At 30.8% G+C, this 19610-nt stretch overlaps 1 protein-coding gene across 2 annotated transcripts in view; it reads right to left on the minus strand.

The window, feature by feature from the left end:
* The window catches only part of LOC117172459 (protein Wnt-7b-like), a 196596-nt gene extending 189359 nt beyond the window's left edge, over positions 1 to 7237 (minus strand). For both annotated transcript variants that reach the window (XM_033360413.1, XM_033360412.1), the window contains exon 1: positions 5258 to 7237. In XM_033360413.1, coding sequence (XP_033216304.1) covers positions 5258 to 5334 — 77 coding nt within the window. In that variant the 5' untranslated portion in view covers positions 5335 to 7237. The remainder of the gene's footprint in view (positions 1 to 5257) is intronic.
* Positions 7238 to 19610: the final 12373 nt, after the last annotated feature.

The raw sequence follows: 19610 nt of genomic DNA on the forward strand, positions 1-19610 counted from the left end.
TGAGCATCAAATTCCTCTTCGCAAACATGGAACTGACTAACTCAAACTTGGACAAGCAGCATAAATTTCTCTGGCATGATTGATCATAAATTTAGTTTGATGTTCCTTAAATCCAGAATAGATTGTCAGCATCTCGTCTCGGGATGGACCTAATCGAATTCCAGAATTTCCTCCGGGCCTCTCCTTTTTCCCACCAATCTCGGGAGAGTTGACGTCGCATCGACATTCGACCGCAGGCAATTGGGCCCTTCGCGAAATTCATCAACCTTATAAATACATCGAACGGATCGAAAGCTTCGATTTCTGTGTCGTGCCGACGATAGTTGGTATACCTGCTATCTCGAAATCGAATATCGAGTCCAAGGTGGTCCTCGGATCAGCCTCCAGCCATGGTCAGCTCGCTTGGATGGGCCTAATTGCAAGGGGCCTTATACCGGGCCCGCTTCTGTTAGGGGCTCTTCATCAATATATACATGTGTGTCCAAAACCCACCCTTATTTCAACCTTGACATTGGCTAAGGTATCTTCAATCCATTGCTAATATGACGAATTTTAATCAAAATAATTGTAACCAATCCTTAGGAACTATAACGAGGAAGAATTATAAAATCTTCTTGGTTAATCTGTAGCGTTTTATGATCATAAAATACAAGGTATTGTTAGATTTTTATTCAGCAGTTGGCCTCTAATGGTTTGTCAATATTTTTTTCAAGAAATCAACCCAATATAGATTGTCTGTAAACTTCTTTTACTGGTTCTTATTATTGTTTTTATTTTTCTTTTAGACTATATTGATGTCTATCCCGAATGTGATATCCTTTAGTGACATCCTTCAAAATTGGTTCTTTTCTTTCTCTTTTTCGTCTGTATGTTTTCTCTTTGGTTCTCCTTCTTATTATTGTTTTCCTTGTTATTATTTTTTCCTGCTTACTTTCATATTCTTCTTCTAATATGCTTTCTTCTTCTCCTACTTTGTGTTTGTTCCTAATATTCTTTAACTTTTCTTCCTACAGCTCTTGAATATTACCATAACGACGTATTATATCTTTAGATTGTATTTTTATTTATAATTATATCTTTTTAGATCTTCCTTGTAAAAGTTGCAGGGAAGAAATATCGGTTAAAATACCTTTCGTCTAAGGTAAACAAACAATTAACTCATCTCTATCCACTCTTCCTCAATTTATTCATCACGATCCAGTTCGTCTTAATCTGATCAGACCTCCCATTAGCTATTAATTCGCCTTTCTACAAAATATTGCTAATCATATGGCTATATTGGTTGTTCTTCTCGCAGTTTATATTGTTCTTGATTTGTATCTTACTATTGTTATTCTTATTGTCTTTAGCACTCTGATTTTACTGTGCCTTCTTTTTATTATTTTTGCTTTAATTTATAATTGGGTTTCTTCTCGAATCAAATGTTGTTGTATTGTGAATAATGAATAAAAGACTAATGACTATAGATAATAACATGAATAATGAGGATTAGATCATTTTCTTTTAAAAATTATGAATCAGAAACATACATCGCTTAGGTATGATATATTCTTTCTCTGAGGAAACCTAGAAACTGTAATAATAATATTGCTGCACTACCTATAAGAACCAGAATCAGCAGAGTTAAATAGAGGAAGTGTTATTAAAATTATTAGATAATAATCTTCTCTGATACTGTTGGGTAGACTTATATCTTCTAAAACATGCTCTCTCGGAACAACCGAAATAAAATTGAGTCATCTCAATCCTTTCTTCTCCAATTTCATAATAACGATCCAGATCACTCTAATCTGATCAGTTCTCCCATCATCTATTGGCTGCCCTTACTTATCAAGATCTTAAGATATGGCATCACGACTAAAACCACAAAGACTCCAGCAACTTCAATCAATTCTTTTCATCAAAAATTATTGTTAATATTGATTCTTCTGTTCCTACAGTTGCTTCGACTTTTTCTATAGATTTGTGATATTCTTATTGTTGCTAATTTTCTGATAATGAAAAATGCTATTCTTTTGAATTTAATCTTTATGCTTCAAGATTCTGATTATCTTCCTTTAGTTTCTTTTAACACTTTAACTACAATATAACATTTCTAGGTTCTTGCTATACATATAATAAAATTATAAAAATCAAAAACTAAATATTAAAAAGTAAAATAAATACAAAAAACCGAATAAATTTAAAAGAATTCATAGCATAGCATAGAAGCCTATAGAAATAAAAGTACTGAAATATTTAATTCAATCTATTCATATTCCTCGTCATTACCATTTTAGTAATCACGCCACTGACCCTTCTATAAAATTGATTGGACACGAGAGTCATTTTCTTAATGTATTACTAATCAGTCTATTTTTCAATGTTCCCGAGATAAGTCTGACAGTAATGATGATAATCAGACTTTAAAGAAGAATTGTAATACTGTTTCATGATTATCGATCAAAGATCGACTGATGGAGGGACTACTAGTTCGATGATCTCTAAAGAGACTAAAGGGTATCAATCAACTCGTCAAGTCACTACCTGTTTTTAAAATTGATTCTTCCTGAGAAAAGATCCTTCCTTAAAATAGATTTATCTTTAAAATGGATCTTTCTTTGAAATAGATGTTTCCTCGTGAAGAAGATTTCTACGACATAGGTGGTCTTTAAAATACTCAAAGGTCATGAAATGGACTAAATAGGTTTCTCATTTTATTTTTTCATGTGTATGTTCATTATTATTCCACTAATTAAAATTATAGTTATCCGGAATACAACTTTTTAAAACCTTTTATGAAGAATGCGATTGTGATCACTCGAAATACCAACTTAAGTGAGTTCAAGTAATTCATGGTATTCTCCTCAAAATAATCATAACAATAATGGTTTAACTTTATGAGAGTGAATATCAAGAAATTCAAATAAGTTAAAAGCAATTTAAACTGTATTCGAAATGATCTAATGGAATGGAATTGAATTTAATTAAATCTGCATCTAACGAAATTTAAAGTAATGTCAAAGAAATTTAATTGAATTCAACTTAATAAAAAAATACTTTAACTTAGTTTGATAATTTAAATTGATTCTACCAAATTCAGAGCAAATTTAACTCTACTTAATGCAATTCATTTGAATTAATTAAAATAATGACATTCAGTGACATTTAATCGCGTCCAGTAGAAGGCAACATAATTTAAATGAATTGATTATAATGTAATAGATTTAATTGGAGCTTGAAAGAAATATATTCGTTTAATGGCATTCAACTGTATTCACCGCAGTTCAATGTAATTCAACGGAACGCAGTGAAATTTAGAATTAAATTTAAATCAATTAAATATCACAGAATTTCAAAGAAATTTAAGTGATTCTGAAGCAATTCAACTAAATCAAAAACGACTATTTAATGAAATCAATACAATTCAGTAGAATTAAATTATAATTAATGAAATATGAATAGGATTTAGTGTCTTTTGTTGAAAAATGTCGAAATTAAATTATATTTAGTGACATTCAAAGTAATTCAATGTAAATAATTGAAATTTTATGTAATTAATTGGAATTCAAGAGAATTAAATATACGGAGGTTAAATTCAATAGAATGAAAAGGAATTTAATTGGAAAATAAAAATTCAACAGAATTCAATGCCATTTAGTGAAATCAATTTAATTTTCTAGTGTTAAAAAGGATTAGATGATTGGACATGATTTAATAGAATTCAACAGCATACGATGAAATTCTCGAAAATCAAATAATATTATGGAACTCAATGGAATTAATAGAAATGAAAATACGTAATTGAAGTTTGCAACGTTTATAAATGAAAATAAAATGTTGTTTTTTATTTTCTATATAATTTTCAAAGTCCCTAGGTGTGTAAAACTTAGTGAGCTATTAAGAATTATTGGGATTAAACTAATTTTTTTAACTGTCACCAGGTGCAAATAATCACTGGTAGAAATTTCGGAAATTTTACAATTTCGTTTATAAGCGTTGCAAACTTCAGTCACATATGAAAATCGATTTAACTGAAATCAAGTTAAATTCAAATGAATTCAGCTGAATGCCAGATAAAAAGTATAAATGAAATCAATGGAATCCAAAGTGATTTCGGCTGAATTGAATGGATAAACGGAAATTAAATGGAATTAAATGCTATTTTGTGGCATTCAACAAAATTTAATTTAATTATACACAATTAAATGTAATTCATTCGATTTTAGTGGCATTTAGCAGTATTCAATGAATTTCAACAGGCTTAATGAAAAATTATTGAAATCAAATTGAATGCAAATCAGCGAAATTTTTTGTAATTCTTGAGATTTTATGGGTTTATATGACACTAGGTGAAATTCATTTGAAGCAGTTGAATATAAAGGAATTCAGGGGAATTGAATCGAATGAAAGGTGAATTCAATGACATTCAAAGTTTGCGAATAGATTTAGTATAATTCAATTGATTTTTGTGTGATTTCCATAAAATTTAAGGAGAATTATAAAGTTATTTAACGGAATTTGATAAAATCGGGAAATTTGGGAATATTTGGAAACCCGGATATTTTATTTAATCGGGAAATATCAATGTTAATTCTATACAATTCAAGAAGATATTTCAAAACTAGTACAAACTTCAATATTTTAAATAGTTTAAATAAATTCCATTATGATAAAAATTTTAAAAAGTTGATACATTCTCATTTAAACTTTAAGAATGTTGCACCATGCGAGCAATATTATCTACAATAATGGTTAACAGTTGGTAAAATTTTGCAGAAATTTACCTTTAAAACTATTTTAAACACATTGACAAATGTTGAATAAAATATGTTTTATTCAAGATTTAAGAAACCATTGAAATTTGCACAACTTTTGCAATATCTTCTTTAAAAAATTATAAAAACAGGTAGTGTCATACGCGTGATAGGCAATGCAATTTCAATTAATATTCAGTACTTCAGTCTGTGGTTAATGAACATTTTTTTTCTTCGCGACGATTGGGAACAAATTACAAGGACTCTGTAGATTGGAATATTTCGCGGAAAGAAAATGTGATGAGAATAAAAGAACGGGTAAACCCCGAAAATTTCAAATTGACTGATTATTAGATAACCCTGTAGTCGAAACTGGATCATCACTAGAAGGATAAGGAAAATACATATTATCGAATTGTATGATGATCGTTCTCATGTAAAGAGGGACTGAACATTACTAAAAAATCCAAAAGCAAGGTGCTATTTTTTTTGAATTTAAATCATATGTTGACAATTCTTACCTGGATTGTCGAGGTCCTTGCATCTGCCCAAGAATCAGAAGGGCAATCGCGGTCACCGCGATGTCACCGCGACGCATCTCTTACATCACAAGCACCCTGTTCATTGATTTCACGACACAATCGTTGGAGCACTCTCTCTCATCTTCCGTGCCTTCGGCATTGAAATCTCCAGCCAAGAGCTTTTAGACACATCCCTCACTGATCCGAAAAAGACCACATTACTAAAAATACCACTCACTTAAAGAAAAAAAAGCCAAAAATGATCCTTAAAGTCTCGACAAAGATCGGACTACATCCACAAACATCTCAGATCTATATGGAGGTTACTAAGGTCTCACAAAGAAGGGAAGACGATCCGATCCGGTAAGTCGATCGACGGAACACGATATCGAGACGAAACCGGCGAGACTTGACGGCCGAGTGGTTCTGGGTCGAAGAAACGAAACAATCAAACCGGAAGACCTCCGAATCCCCTTCCGGTTTTAAACCAGTTCTCCATTTGTCCAATTTGCAAACTCTCTTTTCATGAAATGATCAATTAGTCAATTTCAATCCACTTCTAGATCATTCTTGATTAGAAAATTACATTAAAAACCAGAGTTACATCTGTGTATCTAGGTTTTCTGTCCAGTTCTATTTTGATGGAAAAGTACCAGACTAGACTCTAATTTGCAAAACTAGCTTTCTGTCTTGAGCGTTTTATTGTCCGACGGAAAAAAAATCTGGAACCATCATCACTCATCAGACCAATGCTAATCGACACCAATTCAAAAGCACCAGCGTGTCCAACAGCCTCACTTCCGGGACTCGATGTGTGTGACCTTTATCGCATATCGGCTTGAAGATTCAACAATGTACAGTTTAGCAATGTTTGCTATCATGGTTCGACACACGTCATTCAGTTTTCGCTGTGGTGAGACGAATCAATTTTGGGGATTCGATCGGAAATCAATCAAATTTACTAGCAGGATAGAGATTTGGGTATTATTTTTGGATTTCGAGTTTTAATTGGGTATTTCGGGACAATAGAATCCTGCCGGATCTGTAAAGGGATTATCCGATTGTTAGGTTTCGGATATCCTGTCCTCGTTATAGTTGTCCGCTACCCTTGTTGCTTTCGGTTATTTTTAGTCTTTCTTATTGTCCTTTTTTTGTTTTTATTGTTGTCCTCTCTACTCTTCTTGTTGTTCTTTTACACTAATTCTCTCTTTCCTAACTTGTTGCTCAACCCTTAGGGGTTTCCCCTAAACAAACATCAGCCTAAGACTTTTATCTCGCAGAGATCAATCCTAAGTCCTTGGGAATTACTATCCTCATGAAGAATAAACTTCAGATCTTGGAAAGAGTTGTAAGATTGTATTTATAAGAGTCTCTTACTAAAGGTACCAGTCGACTGATATCGCTTCATCAATATTTTCATCACGATTCAGTTCGTAATCTAATAAAACCTTTCTGTTAATCCCCCTTTTCAAAGTTTTAAAAACATCACTATAATCACAATCACTAACCATTAGTTAATAGCTTCTAACCCTGGTTTATCAATTATTATCATTAGTCAATAGTTATTAACACTGGTCCCAAACCGTGTGCTTTACTTAATTAGCTTCTAGATGATTCATTAGTAGTTATGAATGGATCCTATTTATATTAGCTCTAGCTAAAGTAACCAGATCACTGAAATCCGACCATCAATAGTGATGAGAAGGTGATTGGAACACCTGTGGGTTTTTTTCGTATGGGAGGTATGTCTTAATATGGGAAATTTAATGGGGGTTGGTAGCACATGGGGAGTGAAACGAGGTGCCGGAAAGTAAACGCGTTCGTACGAGAGGAGGGCCCGCGATGGACTGGTCTCACCAACCAAGTGCTCCTACCTTTGGGATCAGGTCCCAGCCTCTCTACGATGTTACCTCTACGATCCTACCTACCTTACCTCTCTCTCGCACTCTTTCTCACCTGGAATCTTGGAGAACCCTTGCTCTCTCTCTCTCTTTTATTCACTCATTCTTTCTTTCTCTTTTTTCTTTCGATTTTTCTTTCTGTCTTGCTCTTTTATGGATATGTATAGGTAGATCGTAACGCTACCCTGCTTTGCTTTAGTTTGAGTTATATTCGCGCGACCCAAAGCCTGCCTTACGTCTATATTTGCAGGATCACGAGGGCCGCGACCTAAGCACTCGCGGGCACACCTGTACGGGATAATTGAAGACTGATGATCCCGAAATGAGATGATTGTAAAAAAGGATTCTTTGATGAGTACTTGTTGGGATTCAGAAACAATGTTCGCATTTTTATAATTGGTAGACAGGATGTCAGGGTGGCCGTGGGTCAGGGAAAGCCGGGAAATTAGACAACCTGGAAATCAGGAAAAATTCAAGGATTCGGAAAAAAATCTGGTAAAAGTCAGGGACTTTCTATAAGAAGCACTTTAAATAACTGTCAGAGATAAAAAATGTATTTTTTAAATTTTAATTTGAAGTTGTTTTATTCCGTTTATATAAGATTTTATGTTAAAAATGTTACAAGATTAATATTACGGACTTTAAGAATTAATCGCCGGTGAAAATAAGAAATCGATCAGGAAAAAGTTAGGGAATTTTAAAAATTAATTTTTGTGGCCACCCTGTTATAATATTCTTGTTAGTAATTTGCTTTCCATATGTCTCAGTTGCTTCCACTCGACGATTATATTTCAGTCAGGAATTATATTATTTGGTTTAAAATTTAACAATTTTGTTGAAGTGATCCTTTTTAGTGAAAAATTCAACTTCTTTGTTGAGAGTTCAAATATTTTTTTCGAAATTCTTTTCTTGTTGTATGCAATTGTTTTTCATTTTACGCTAAAATCTTTTTTTTTTGTTTGAAATATTATTACTTTATTCGCTAAAAACTCATCCTTTCAGTTGAAAATTAAATTGCTTGCTTGAAAGTTGAATGACTTTGTTAAAAATTAATTTCTTTGTTGAAGATTCATAATTTTAGTTGAAAATTCATCATTTGCTTGAAAATTTCACTAGTTTCGTGTAAACTTTTTTTTTTTTGTAAACATTAACTTTTACACTGAAAATTCGTCTTTTTTGGTTAAAAGTACGTCGCTTTTCTTGAAAATTCATTTAATAGTTAGAAAATTTGATTATTTCTTCAAAAATCTTCTGTTTTTTAAAACTATTTTATTATACTGTAAAATTTGATTGTCCAGTTGTTGGATGGTTAGTTCAACTTTATTTATTTTCATAGAAATTTTACTTTTTTAGGTTGAAATGTGAAAATTTACATTTTTCGCTTTTTCAATTTTTTTAGTTGTAAATCTATTTCGTTAGCTAAAAATGACTTTTTTGGTTGAAAATCGATTTTTCAAGTTCTAATTGAACTATTATATATATTTTTTAATTGATCGTTTTTAGTTATAAATTCAACTATTTGGCTGAAACTTACCTTTTTTGGTTGCAATTTCAACTTTTTTGCAGAAATATCGTCTTTTTGGATTACAAATTCAACTGTTTTATTGAAAACTCATCTGTATGGAATAAAAATTCTATTATTTTCATAACAGATTTCATTATTTGGCTGAAAATTAACTTTTTAGTTCAAAATAACTATTTTAGTGTTGAAAATTCAATTGTTTTCTGAACAATTCGCCTTTTTGGTTTGAAAATTTAACAATTTCTCTAATTTTTTTTTTAATGTATCCCTTTGGTAACAATTTGATCTTCATCGGTTGATAATACAACTGATGGATTATGAAACTTTATTAAAATTTCGTCTTTTTTTATTGAAGTCACTTGTTTTATATAGTTTTTTTTCCTAAAAAAATCCATAAATTTTGTTTTAAAGTTTTAATATTTGGTTTGTAAATGCAATAGTTCTATGAAAGACCAATTTTCTTCCAAAAATAGAATTGTTACATTTTTAGTTATAATTATCAACAAAAAAAACGAAACTTTAATCAAAGAGATGAATTTGCAACTGAAATAATTAATTTTAAACTGGAATATTTATATTTTCAATTAAAAACTATATTTTCAACCGATAAACAACGATTTTTTATAAAAGATAGTTTAGTTTTTAACCGGGAAGATAATTTTTCGGCTAAAATGAAGAATCTTTAACCGAAAAATTACTTTTCAGCAATATTCTTAATTTTTTCACAAAGTAGATTAATTTTTAACCAGAAAAGATGAATTTTCAACAACAAAATGTAATAGTTAATATCACAACAAAAATAGATTGGAATTTTAATATAAAAACAGTTCAAGTGTACCAAGAAGATGAATTAAAAAAAGTTACAGTTTCAAATTAAAAATTAATTTTTGACAAAAAAAAGAATGATTTTCCTATAAAACAGTTTAGGTTTCAAGAAAAATGACGAGTTTTCAATCATGAAGATTAGGTTTTTTTTTTGCCAAAAAGGAGGAATTCTCAGCGAAATACATAATTTTTTAAAGCAAAAACATGAATTCTCAATCAAAATTTTAAATTTTTAACCAAAAAGAATAAAATTTCGACAAAATACATCAATTTTGAACTATGCAAAACAAATTTTACTCAAGAAGGAAACAGTTAACTGTTGATATTAAGAACTACATCTTAACAGAAAAAATCGAGTTTTTAACAATATAGTTCAATTTAAAAAAAAATAAGTTTCCTAACAAAATAGTTAAATTCTTTAATCAAAAATAGAAATTTTTTCTATGAAGTTAAATTTTTCAACAAAGAAGAATTATTTTCTATTGAAAATGGCAAATTTCCAACAAAATAGTTGAAAACTGTTTATATATAGCACATGTAAATTACACTTACTCTGATTGCTCTTAATTACAAGTTAATGAGATAGATTAACGTAATCACTTCGAATGATCTAGATTACAAGTGAATTACTTTGAATTATATTTTTATCAACCTGGATTACAAGCGGATCACTTCTATCACCTGAATTACTCCGAAAGTATTTGGATTACAATGGTACTACTCTCGTTTACATTGGATTACATATTGGTTATGTTGGATTAGAACTGGATTACAAATGCATTACTTGGTTCACATTACCTGGATCACTGTAAATTTAGCTGGCTTACAAGTCGATTATCCTGAACTATAAGTGAATTAAACTGGATTACTTGCATTGCATGAATTACTCCGAATCATTATATTACAAATGTATTTCTGTGGACTGGTCCAGATTACAAGTGTATTACTCTGGTTTAGAACTGAATTATAAGTGTATTACTTGAATGAGCTAAATCACTTTACTTTACCTGGATTACAAGTGGATTATCCTTAATTATAGATGAAATAAACTGGATCACTTGGATTACCTGAATTACTCCGAATATTATTACCTGTTCTGAGAACCCAGTAGTCTATTGAATTACCGTGCTGTTTTCCCCTCCTTGTCCATTTCGGTTTCATTCTTTTTTTTTTAATTCGACTATTTGATTAAAGATTCGTTTTCGTGGGTTGAACATTGAAGTATTCGGTTAAAAATTTGTCTCTTTGCTTAAAAATTAAAAAATTTGAGTGTAAATACAAGTGCTTGGTCTAAAATTGATTTTATTTGTCTTCAAAATTCGTTTTATTATTTTGGTTAAATAATTATCTTCCTTGGTCGAAAATTTATCTTTTCGGGGTTTAAGTCAATTATTTTCTTAAACATTCGACATTTTAGCTTGAAAAATCATCTCTTTCGTTATTGAAAATTCATCTCTTTTTGTAGAGTATTAATCCTTTTTGGCTAAAAATTCAATTATTTTGTTAAAAATGCAATTTATTATACTTTAAATTCTAAACCTTCTAATTAAAATTCCAAAATGGTACCAATACATAAATTGTGTTCAAAAGGACGGCCTCAAATTCTCGAAACCGAAAACAAATTGAAAATTGTTTATTTTTCTCATCACATCCTATCCAACTTTTTGAGCAGGGTTTCTTAAAAATTATTGTTCTCCACCTGAAAAATAATAAAATGTGTACTTACTAAATTGATCTTTATCAAGAAAATTTCCCTTCCATCACCAGGCCATTCCTCAGCGAAGGAAGAAGAAAAGACAAAGACAGGCGTGGACTTTCGGTGGCCGAATCGAATTTCACGAGCCAGCGAGGGTGCACGACTGGTCGTTTTTTGGTGCTGATTCCGGCGTGAATAATGCGACAGGGCCAATAGTCCAGGAGGTAGGTAGATGTAGATTTTCAAATGTAGATGCACCTATGTGCTCCAACGGCGAGTCTTCATACGTAGAAAAGAAAGCGAGAAAGGTTTCTGCAGAGTGCACATTCTCACACTTACTTCTTGTGTGAATCAAAATCTCACCATTCTCCAATGTGACGCAAAAAAAAACAAAAAAGATCTGACAAGAACAAAATGATAGCTGTAATCGTTTAATAAAATGATTCCTAATGAAATCGATATTCCTCATGATCATTGCTAAGGGAATGTAGAGGAAGTAAAGGGAAATTTCGGGAGGGGAGTAGGGAAATTGAGGGAAAATAAGAAGAAAAAGAGTGAGGGGGAGTAAGAAGAAGGAAAGTGAGGACAATTAAGGAGAAGGAAAATGAGGGGAAATAAAGAGAGGGAAAGTGAGGAGAAATAAGAAGAAATAAGGAGAAGGAAAGTAAGGAGAAATAAGGGGAGGAAGAAGGGGAAGGAAGCGAAGTGATTAGGCAGGAACTAAGGCGAAATGAGGAAAGAGAAGGATGGGAAATTAAGAGAAATTAAGGAAAATAAGGTAAGTGTAAATGAAAGAAGTGAGGGGAAATTACAGGAGGAGAATTAGCGAAATGGTGGGCAATAGGATAGAGAAAGTTGAGTAAATGAGGTCAGGAAAAGTAAGCGAAGTGAGTGGATGGAAGTGAGGGACAACCAGTGAAAGAAGGGGAGATTATAGGGGGGGGGGGGCAGAAATAAGCGTAGACGTTATGAGGAGGAGGAGGAGAAGTGAGTAGTGGGAAAGTGAAGGGAATCCAGAAGAGTAAAAATGAGAAAAAATGAGCCTGGAGGAGTAGGCTAAGCGAAGGGCAAATTAGGAGAGGGTAAGCGAGAGAAATTAAGAAGAAGGAAAGTAAGAGTAAATAATCAGAAGAGAAGTAAGGAAGTAAGTAGGCGGGAAGAGAGTGTAAATTGGATGAAATAAGGTGCAGAAGAATTAGCGAAAATAAGGGAGAATGAGATGAGTGAAACTAGAGTAAGAGAAAATGAGGGTAGGGTAAGTGTGGGAAGGCAGAGTAGATAAATCAATTATAATAATTAATATAATTAGATGATTATATTATATTAATTATAGCTACAAAATGATTTTACATTGTATTATATGTACTCCATTCAATAATGTATAATAACAAACATCAGTAAGTTTTTTTAGGTTATTAAATTATCACTGAATAATTTACATAAGTTTAAAACTTAGGCATTTATAATAAAAATGTAATGTTGCTTATTCTAGAGTAGAAGAAATGTAATCTATCCTGAGGAGGCTCCATATCATGGAGCCAAAGCTTCATGGCTAATAGAATATACGTACAAAATATCAACAAAATTAAAATAATCTTTAATCATTTTTACCCTGATCAAAAACACTTAATATTATTCTGGAAAGTAGATAAAGTGAGAAAAAGCGAAGTGAGGAAGAGAAGGAAAGTGAGAGGAAATAATTTCAGAGAAAGTGACGGAAATGAGAGGCGTGGAAATAGGAGAAGTCAGTGGGTGGAAGTAGGGGGAAACAAGAGGAAGGGAACTAGTGGAAATGATAGGAGAGAAAGTAGAAGAAATTAGTGTAAACGATAGTAGTGGAAATAGGGGAATTGAATGAAGGGGAAATTATAGTAGAGAAAGTAGATGAAGAAAAGGGGAAATTAGGAGAGGGAAAGTAAGGGGAAATAAGAAAAGGGAAAGAGAAGTGAAATGAGGTGAAGGGAAGTAGAGGTATTGTGAAGTGAGTGGAGGGACTGTAGGGAAAGTGACGGAAAATGATGGAAGGGAAGTAAAAGGAAATAAGTACAGAAGAAATAAGGGAATTGGCGTGAAATGATGGGAGGGGCAAGTGGGAAAGGCAAGTAGTGGAAGGGGAGTGTTAGCTTGGAAAGCGAGGAGAGGGGAAAGTATAAGAGGAAGAAGTTATACAGGAGGTCATTGGGTCTGACTGACTTGTAATTATAGATTTCTAAGACAGTTTTAATTTAAAGGATCGTAAGCAAATTAATTGAATGAAAAAAAATTATATTATTTAGAACAAGTTTAACTTTATAATTGTATGAATAGTGATAATGTCAGAAAATGACAGACATGACGCGAGGTATAGTCCGAAATAAAAAAAGTTTCTAATGGAAAATTAACTTCATTTTCTAGGCAAAATTTCCATTTTTCTAACCAAGTATTTTAATAGTATTGAAAATGAATTTCAATATTTTTATAAGATTATTTTTTCGCCTATAAATTTGATAAAAATTCTTATTTATTTCTAGCAGGCTTTACCGCCATTTCCCTTGTTCTCGTTTTTCTACTTAAATGGGAAACGAATTAATAGAACCCAGTAAGAAAATCAAAATATTTTTGGGTGGAAATTTAAGTGTTTTGTGGAAAATTCGTCTTTTTGGCTTAAAAATGCAACTGTTTTCTTTATTAAAAATTAAACCACTTGATCGAAGGTTCAACTTTTCAAGTAAAGACTAATTTTATTTACATTTTATTTTTTTGGTTAGAGTTTAAACTTTTTTGTTTAAAAGTTTAACCATTCGGTTGGGCATTTCAGTGTTTTTCAAAGAACTCACCTTTTTGCTTTGAAAATATGACAATTTTGTTGATTTTTTTCTCTCTTTATACTGCAAATACTTTCCTGTTTAAAAATTGAATTCTTTTCTTAAAAATTGGTCTTTCTGGTTTAAAAATTCATCCCTTTTGTTAGAAATTTAATATTTTCTTATTGTTATAAATTAATCTATTAATCTATTTTGTTGTTGAATATTCACAATCTTAGTTAAAATTTAACCTATTTTGTTTGAATTTTAATTATTGTGTTAAAAATTCAAATATTTTGTTAAAAATTTAATTATCTAGTTTAAAATTTAACTGTTTTGTTTAATTTTTTGTCCTTTTGGTTAGAAAAAGCCTTGTGGCTTGAAAATTTAATTTTTGGTGGAAAATTCATCATGTTTTCTTGAAATTTCAACTATTAAATTGTAAATCCAACTGTTTGGTTGATAATCAATTACTAGGTTTGTTGAAATTTCAACTATGACGTTAGAAATGCAACTATAATGTAGAAAATGTAATTTTTTTTTTTTAATTTCAACTATTTTATTAATAAGTTATATATTTTGTTTCAAAATTCATTTTTATTCGTTGAAAGATTTTTGGTTGAAAGTTAAAATTCTTCTAAACAATTCGTCTCTTTGGGTTAAAGGTTCGACTGTTTTGTTACAAATTAAACTGTTAGTGGTTAAAGTTAATTATTTTTCGTCTAACAATTCCACTGTTTGTTTTAAAATACGTAATTTTAGGTGAAAATTTCAACTTTATGATTAAAGTTCATCTCTTTTGTTTTTAAGTTCAACTATTTGGTTCTTGATGCACACTGTTTAAGTTAACTTTTTGGTTTGTTGAAGATTCAACACCTTAGTTGAAAAATCATGTTTCTTGGCTGAAAATTCATCTCTTAGGCTGAAAGTCAACTCTTTTCTCAAACTTTCGACTTTTTAGCTTGAAAACTCAACTCTTCCATTAAAAATGTACCTCTTTTATGAAAGAAAAATAATCATGTTTGGTTGAAAATTTGACTATTTTGTTGAGACTGTAATATATTCATAGACCTTATATCTTAAGCGTTCTATATTGAATTCAATATGATATCTATGGCCTGTTTTAAGAGCACTTCGAGCTGTCAAAAAATATTGTATCAACTGGTGCTTCGGGTCGTTTCCGACTTTGTCTTCGACTCGCTTACAGCTCGCCTTCGGCTCGCCCTTGAAAGTTAATTTCGTCACGTGTCTGAATTTTGTTGTGTTGCCCAAAACGTGATTTGAACGAAGAGAATTTTAATCAAGGACATATTTTACCGTGTGATTAATGAGATATAATTAATAACGAATTCACCTGTAATTATCGAAAGTCTTTCTGCCTCCTCTTCAATTAACATTAACGCCTTCGTCTCGCACGGCGTGATGCGAGTTTCAGACTCTAAAGACCAAAACGTATGGTGGATGATTACACGTAATGGTATGTTATTAATGGAATTTCTTTGGACCCCCTGTTGATTATGCAATATAGGTGTTTTACCATTTTGTTCATTTTTTTTTTACTTGAAACGTCGTAGAGATGTAAAAGTTCAAGAAGTATAGAAATCTGAACGAGTTTATTAACCCTAGAATCGTGCTTATAAGTTTACTAGCATCATCTTTATCATCTTAATCTTGATCTTTAACCAAATAGTGGAATTTTTAAACCAAAAATATGAATTATCAACAAGAAAGTTAATTTTCAAGTCAAATGATGTATCGTCAATAAAAAAATAAGTACTTAGTGAAGTAGTTCCACTTTACCCAAGTAGTTGAATTTGCAACAAAAAGAAATTAATTCTAAACTAAAAATGTAGTAGTTTATATTTCAATTTTAAACAAAAAACATTAAATCTTAAAAAAATGTTTGTATTCTCTTGAAAACTTTCAAAAATGTTTTTAAAAATTTCTAAGTTTGTTGTTCCACATTTTTGAAAATCTACATATCTAAAAATTTATTTAAATCATTTTAGGTTTACAATTATTTTTGTTTTATTTTCTAAATATCGTTTAAAATTATTTGGATGTCTTCTAGCACTATCTAATCTTGCAGAATTGAAAAATTTTACTTTAAAATCTTCGACGTGTTTTTTTGAAAGTTTAGGAAATCAAGTTGAAAGTTTAAAGTTTTTGAAAATATTTTATAAAAATGAATTTATTAAAACAAAGAATAAATATGATTTCTCCTGATAAACAATTTAATAGTTTTCATAATTTTTTTTAAAATCCTTTAAAAAATTGTTTAAAAATGTTCCAGATTCTTTTTTGACATATTTTTTAGTCTTTAAAGTTTAAAATTAATGTTTTAAAATAAAACTGAGAATGAAATCTGAATCAATTACATTTTTTCAGAAAATTTTTTTCTAGGTAATTTTTTTGTTAGCATTTTTCTCATCTCACTTTGAAAGTGTGAACAAGTTTATAAATTATAGAGTGTTAGAAAAATTTTAAGAACAGAATTATTTCGCCATTTAAAAAATATTTATAATCTTTACTCATAGATAATTACATAAAAAGGTTCAAGATTTTCGCTAATCGTGAATAGTCACTGACAACACTTTTTTTGTTCAAAATTCAACTTTTTATTTGAAAGTGAAAGTACTTTTTAAAAATTAATTTTGTAATTGTTGATCATTCATAACCGTAGTTCAAAAATCTTCATTTTTTGTCAGAATTAAACTATTTCATTGAACATTTAAAAAAATGATTTTTTACTGAAAATTTAACTAATTTAAGTTTGTTTCGAAATTATCTTCTTTAGTTGAAAATTCAATTACATGACAATTTCTGTATTTTGTTGCAAATTTCTGTGTTTTGTTAAAAATTAATCTTTTTCGGTAGAAAATTAATCGTTTTGGTTTAAAAATTTATTTAGTTTGCTTGCAAATTTGATTTTTTTTTTAAATTAATGTTTTAGAGAAAAAATGTACCTACATTTTTATCGAATCTTTTTGGTGATAGACATTTAATCTTTTTGATACCGTGAGAAATGTTTGCGAACTGGGAAAAGACTGGAAATTTTCTTCCTTGATTAAAACAGCCACCCTCATATTGATGGAATATATTCGACATGGTGAATTTCCATAAAGAATTTCCAGACTGAATAGCAAATGATAAATGTTAACAAAAACTCGTTGTGCGTCTTGCTTGCTCTCTTACACTAAAAATTTGATTCAGAGAAGAGAAATTGTTAACTTAACGTCATCGGATAATAAATAGCGAGTATTAACAAAGCGGGCTGTGATCGCTCTGCTTGTAAATAATGTAATCGTAAAGTTAATAACGTCTCGTTGAATTATACGATCTTGAACGAAATTCACGGTAGGCTGTAAACGCTTTTTACAGTTTGTCCTTATGGATATTAAAAGTCTCGGTACACGACAAAGGTGACCATAAAGTAATTTACAATGGATTCACATTGTGAAATCTTCCGCCTCCCTCCCTCAAGTCCTCGACCATTCTTTAATTTTTTACCTCCTCTCCATTACGCATATGCGTGCACACGTTTATGTACCTGTCTGCATAGCATTATGCAACATCCTCTGATGTCCATTGTCCAATAGTGCAAAATGTTCGTTCAAAAATAAATTTTTTATTCATTTTTTACTTTGCTGTCACTCATAAAATTGACTACGAGTATAAAACCATCGAGACCCTTTTTTGAGCGATTACACTATTTTGCTGCTACACCAAACTCTCGCTTTCATTCATCTGTCGGGGGTTACTTTCAAATGGACTGATTCCGATGGGAATATTGTGAGCAATGGATGTGATGCTGTTCCAAATTTTATTTGTTTAAATGAAATGCATAGGGCTATCAATTGAGTGCTCGGAAAGCAGAACGGAACGAGCGCTCGAGCAGTAGGCAGGAGTGGTAATGACGCGCAGAAAACGCGACTAAAGTTAGAACGGTCTTGCGTCGCATTTTCTGCGTGACATTTTCACTCCTACCTACTGCTCGAGCGCTCGATCGGTTCTGTTTTGCGAGCCTTCAATTTAATTTAATTTGGTCCTACGGAAAGGATTAAGAGAACAGTTGGTTAAAAAAATTGGTGGACCGGATTAAAGAACGCGTTATAAATTTCTGATGTATGTTAAAACTGGTTCTTTGATCCGGGCCCTCAATTTAGTCCTTTCTTCGATCTTGCGGAGAGGATTTTGAAAAAAGGTTGTTCTCTCTGGCTGGTTTGAAATTAAATCGTTCTAGTACATGTTTTATTTTGCGAATGTGAAATAATCTTGGGATTAAAAAGTCAAAGGAAAATCAGGTCTTCAAATAAAGGCATTATTCTCTGTAACATGAGCAAGAGAGTTTACTCACAAAGTAAAGAACCTTATCTAGTTTGCGGTTTTATGGTCGAGCACGTGGCACGATTGACTTTACTCGCATATCATAATTTCTACAAACTGTGCCTGTTAAGAGTATAAACTATAGGTCATAAAATAACGTAATAAAAATCTCGGCAAAACTCGATTCATTGTTTCATCGAGTCGGAACGACCGAACAAACAACAGGAATCATGTCTCGTTGCGCAGAATGGTCACATGTCTGGTCCTACAATGGGCTGATCTACATTTCACTTATATAGAAATTTCAATAATATTCCCATGAAATTTTCCTTATTTATTATATCCTTTATTTAAAATTATAAAATAGATTTTTTACTAACTGTAAATCCCGGGATATAAAACCGTTTCATACCATTCTGATTATCGACTGTAAATTAAAGCGATCCACTTTTGTGGATCCAAATTCATTTTTAAACAAAAACAAAAAAATGTTTTAGAAAGCTTTGAATTTTGAACAAAATTCATCGAATCGTTACCAAAAATAATAAATTTTGGAACAAAAAATGGAATAGTTAAATTTTAATTCACAAAAATTAATTTAAAAGACGAATTTTTAAATAAAATAATGAATCTTTAAAGAAAAAGAACAGATGAGTCCCCCTTAACCGAATAGTTAAATCTTCTACCAAAACATACTTATTTTTAACAAAATACATGCATTTTTAAGAAAATAGTTCAATCTTTAACCAATAAGATTAATTTTCAAAGGTATGCATAAGTTTTCAACATAAGATTTAGAACATCAACCAAAGCGTTTAACTCTCAATCATTAACAGAATAAATTAATTTTCTACAAAATAGTTGAGTTTTCCACCAGAGAGATAAATTTTGAACTAAAATTATGAATCTTTAATCAAAAAATTATTTTTTTAATAAGAATTCTAATTTGAACCGAAGACTGGAATTTTCAATCAAAAAGATGAATTTTCTCCTAAAGAATTAAATTTTCTAGCAAAATGATGAATCTTGTAGATAAAAATAATAATGAATTTTAACCAACAGTTGAATTTTTCACCAAAAAATATTAATTTTTAACAGAATAGTTATAATTTTAACCGCGGAAATGAATTTTCCACTCAAATGATGAAACTTTAACAACAACAAAAATGAATCATTAACGAAATAAATAAATCTACAAAATATTTTAACTCTCAACCATAAGGTAAGGGTGAGGCGAGATGAGCATAGCTGTCCTTTTCACGTCAGTATTTAAAATCTGCTAATTCATTTCTTGAAATTA

Source organism: Belonocnema kinseyi, chromosome 5 (genome assembly GCF_010883055.1).
Source record: "Belonocnema kinseyi isolate 2016_QV_RU_SX_M_011 chromosome 5, B_treatae_v1, whole genome shotgun sequence".
NCBI lineage: Eukaryota > Metazoa > Arthropoda > Insecta > Hymenoptera > Cynipidae > Belonocnema > Belonocnema kinseyi.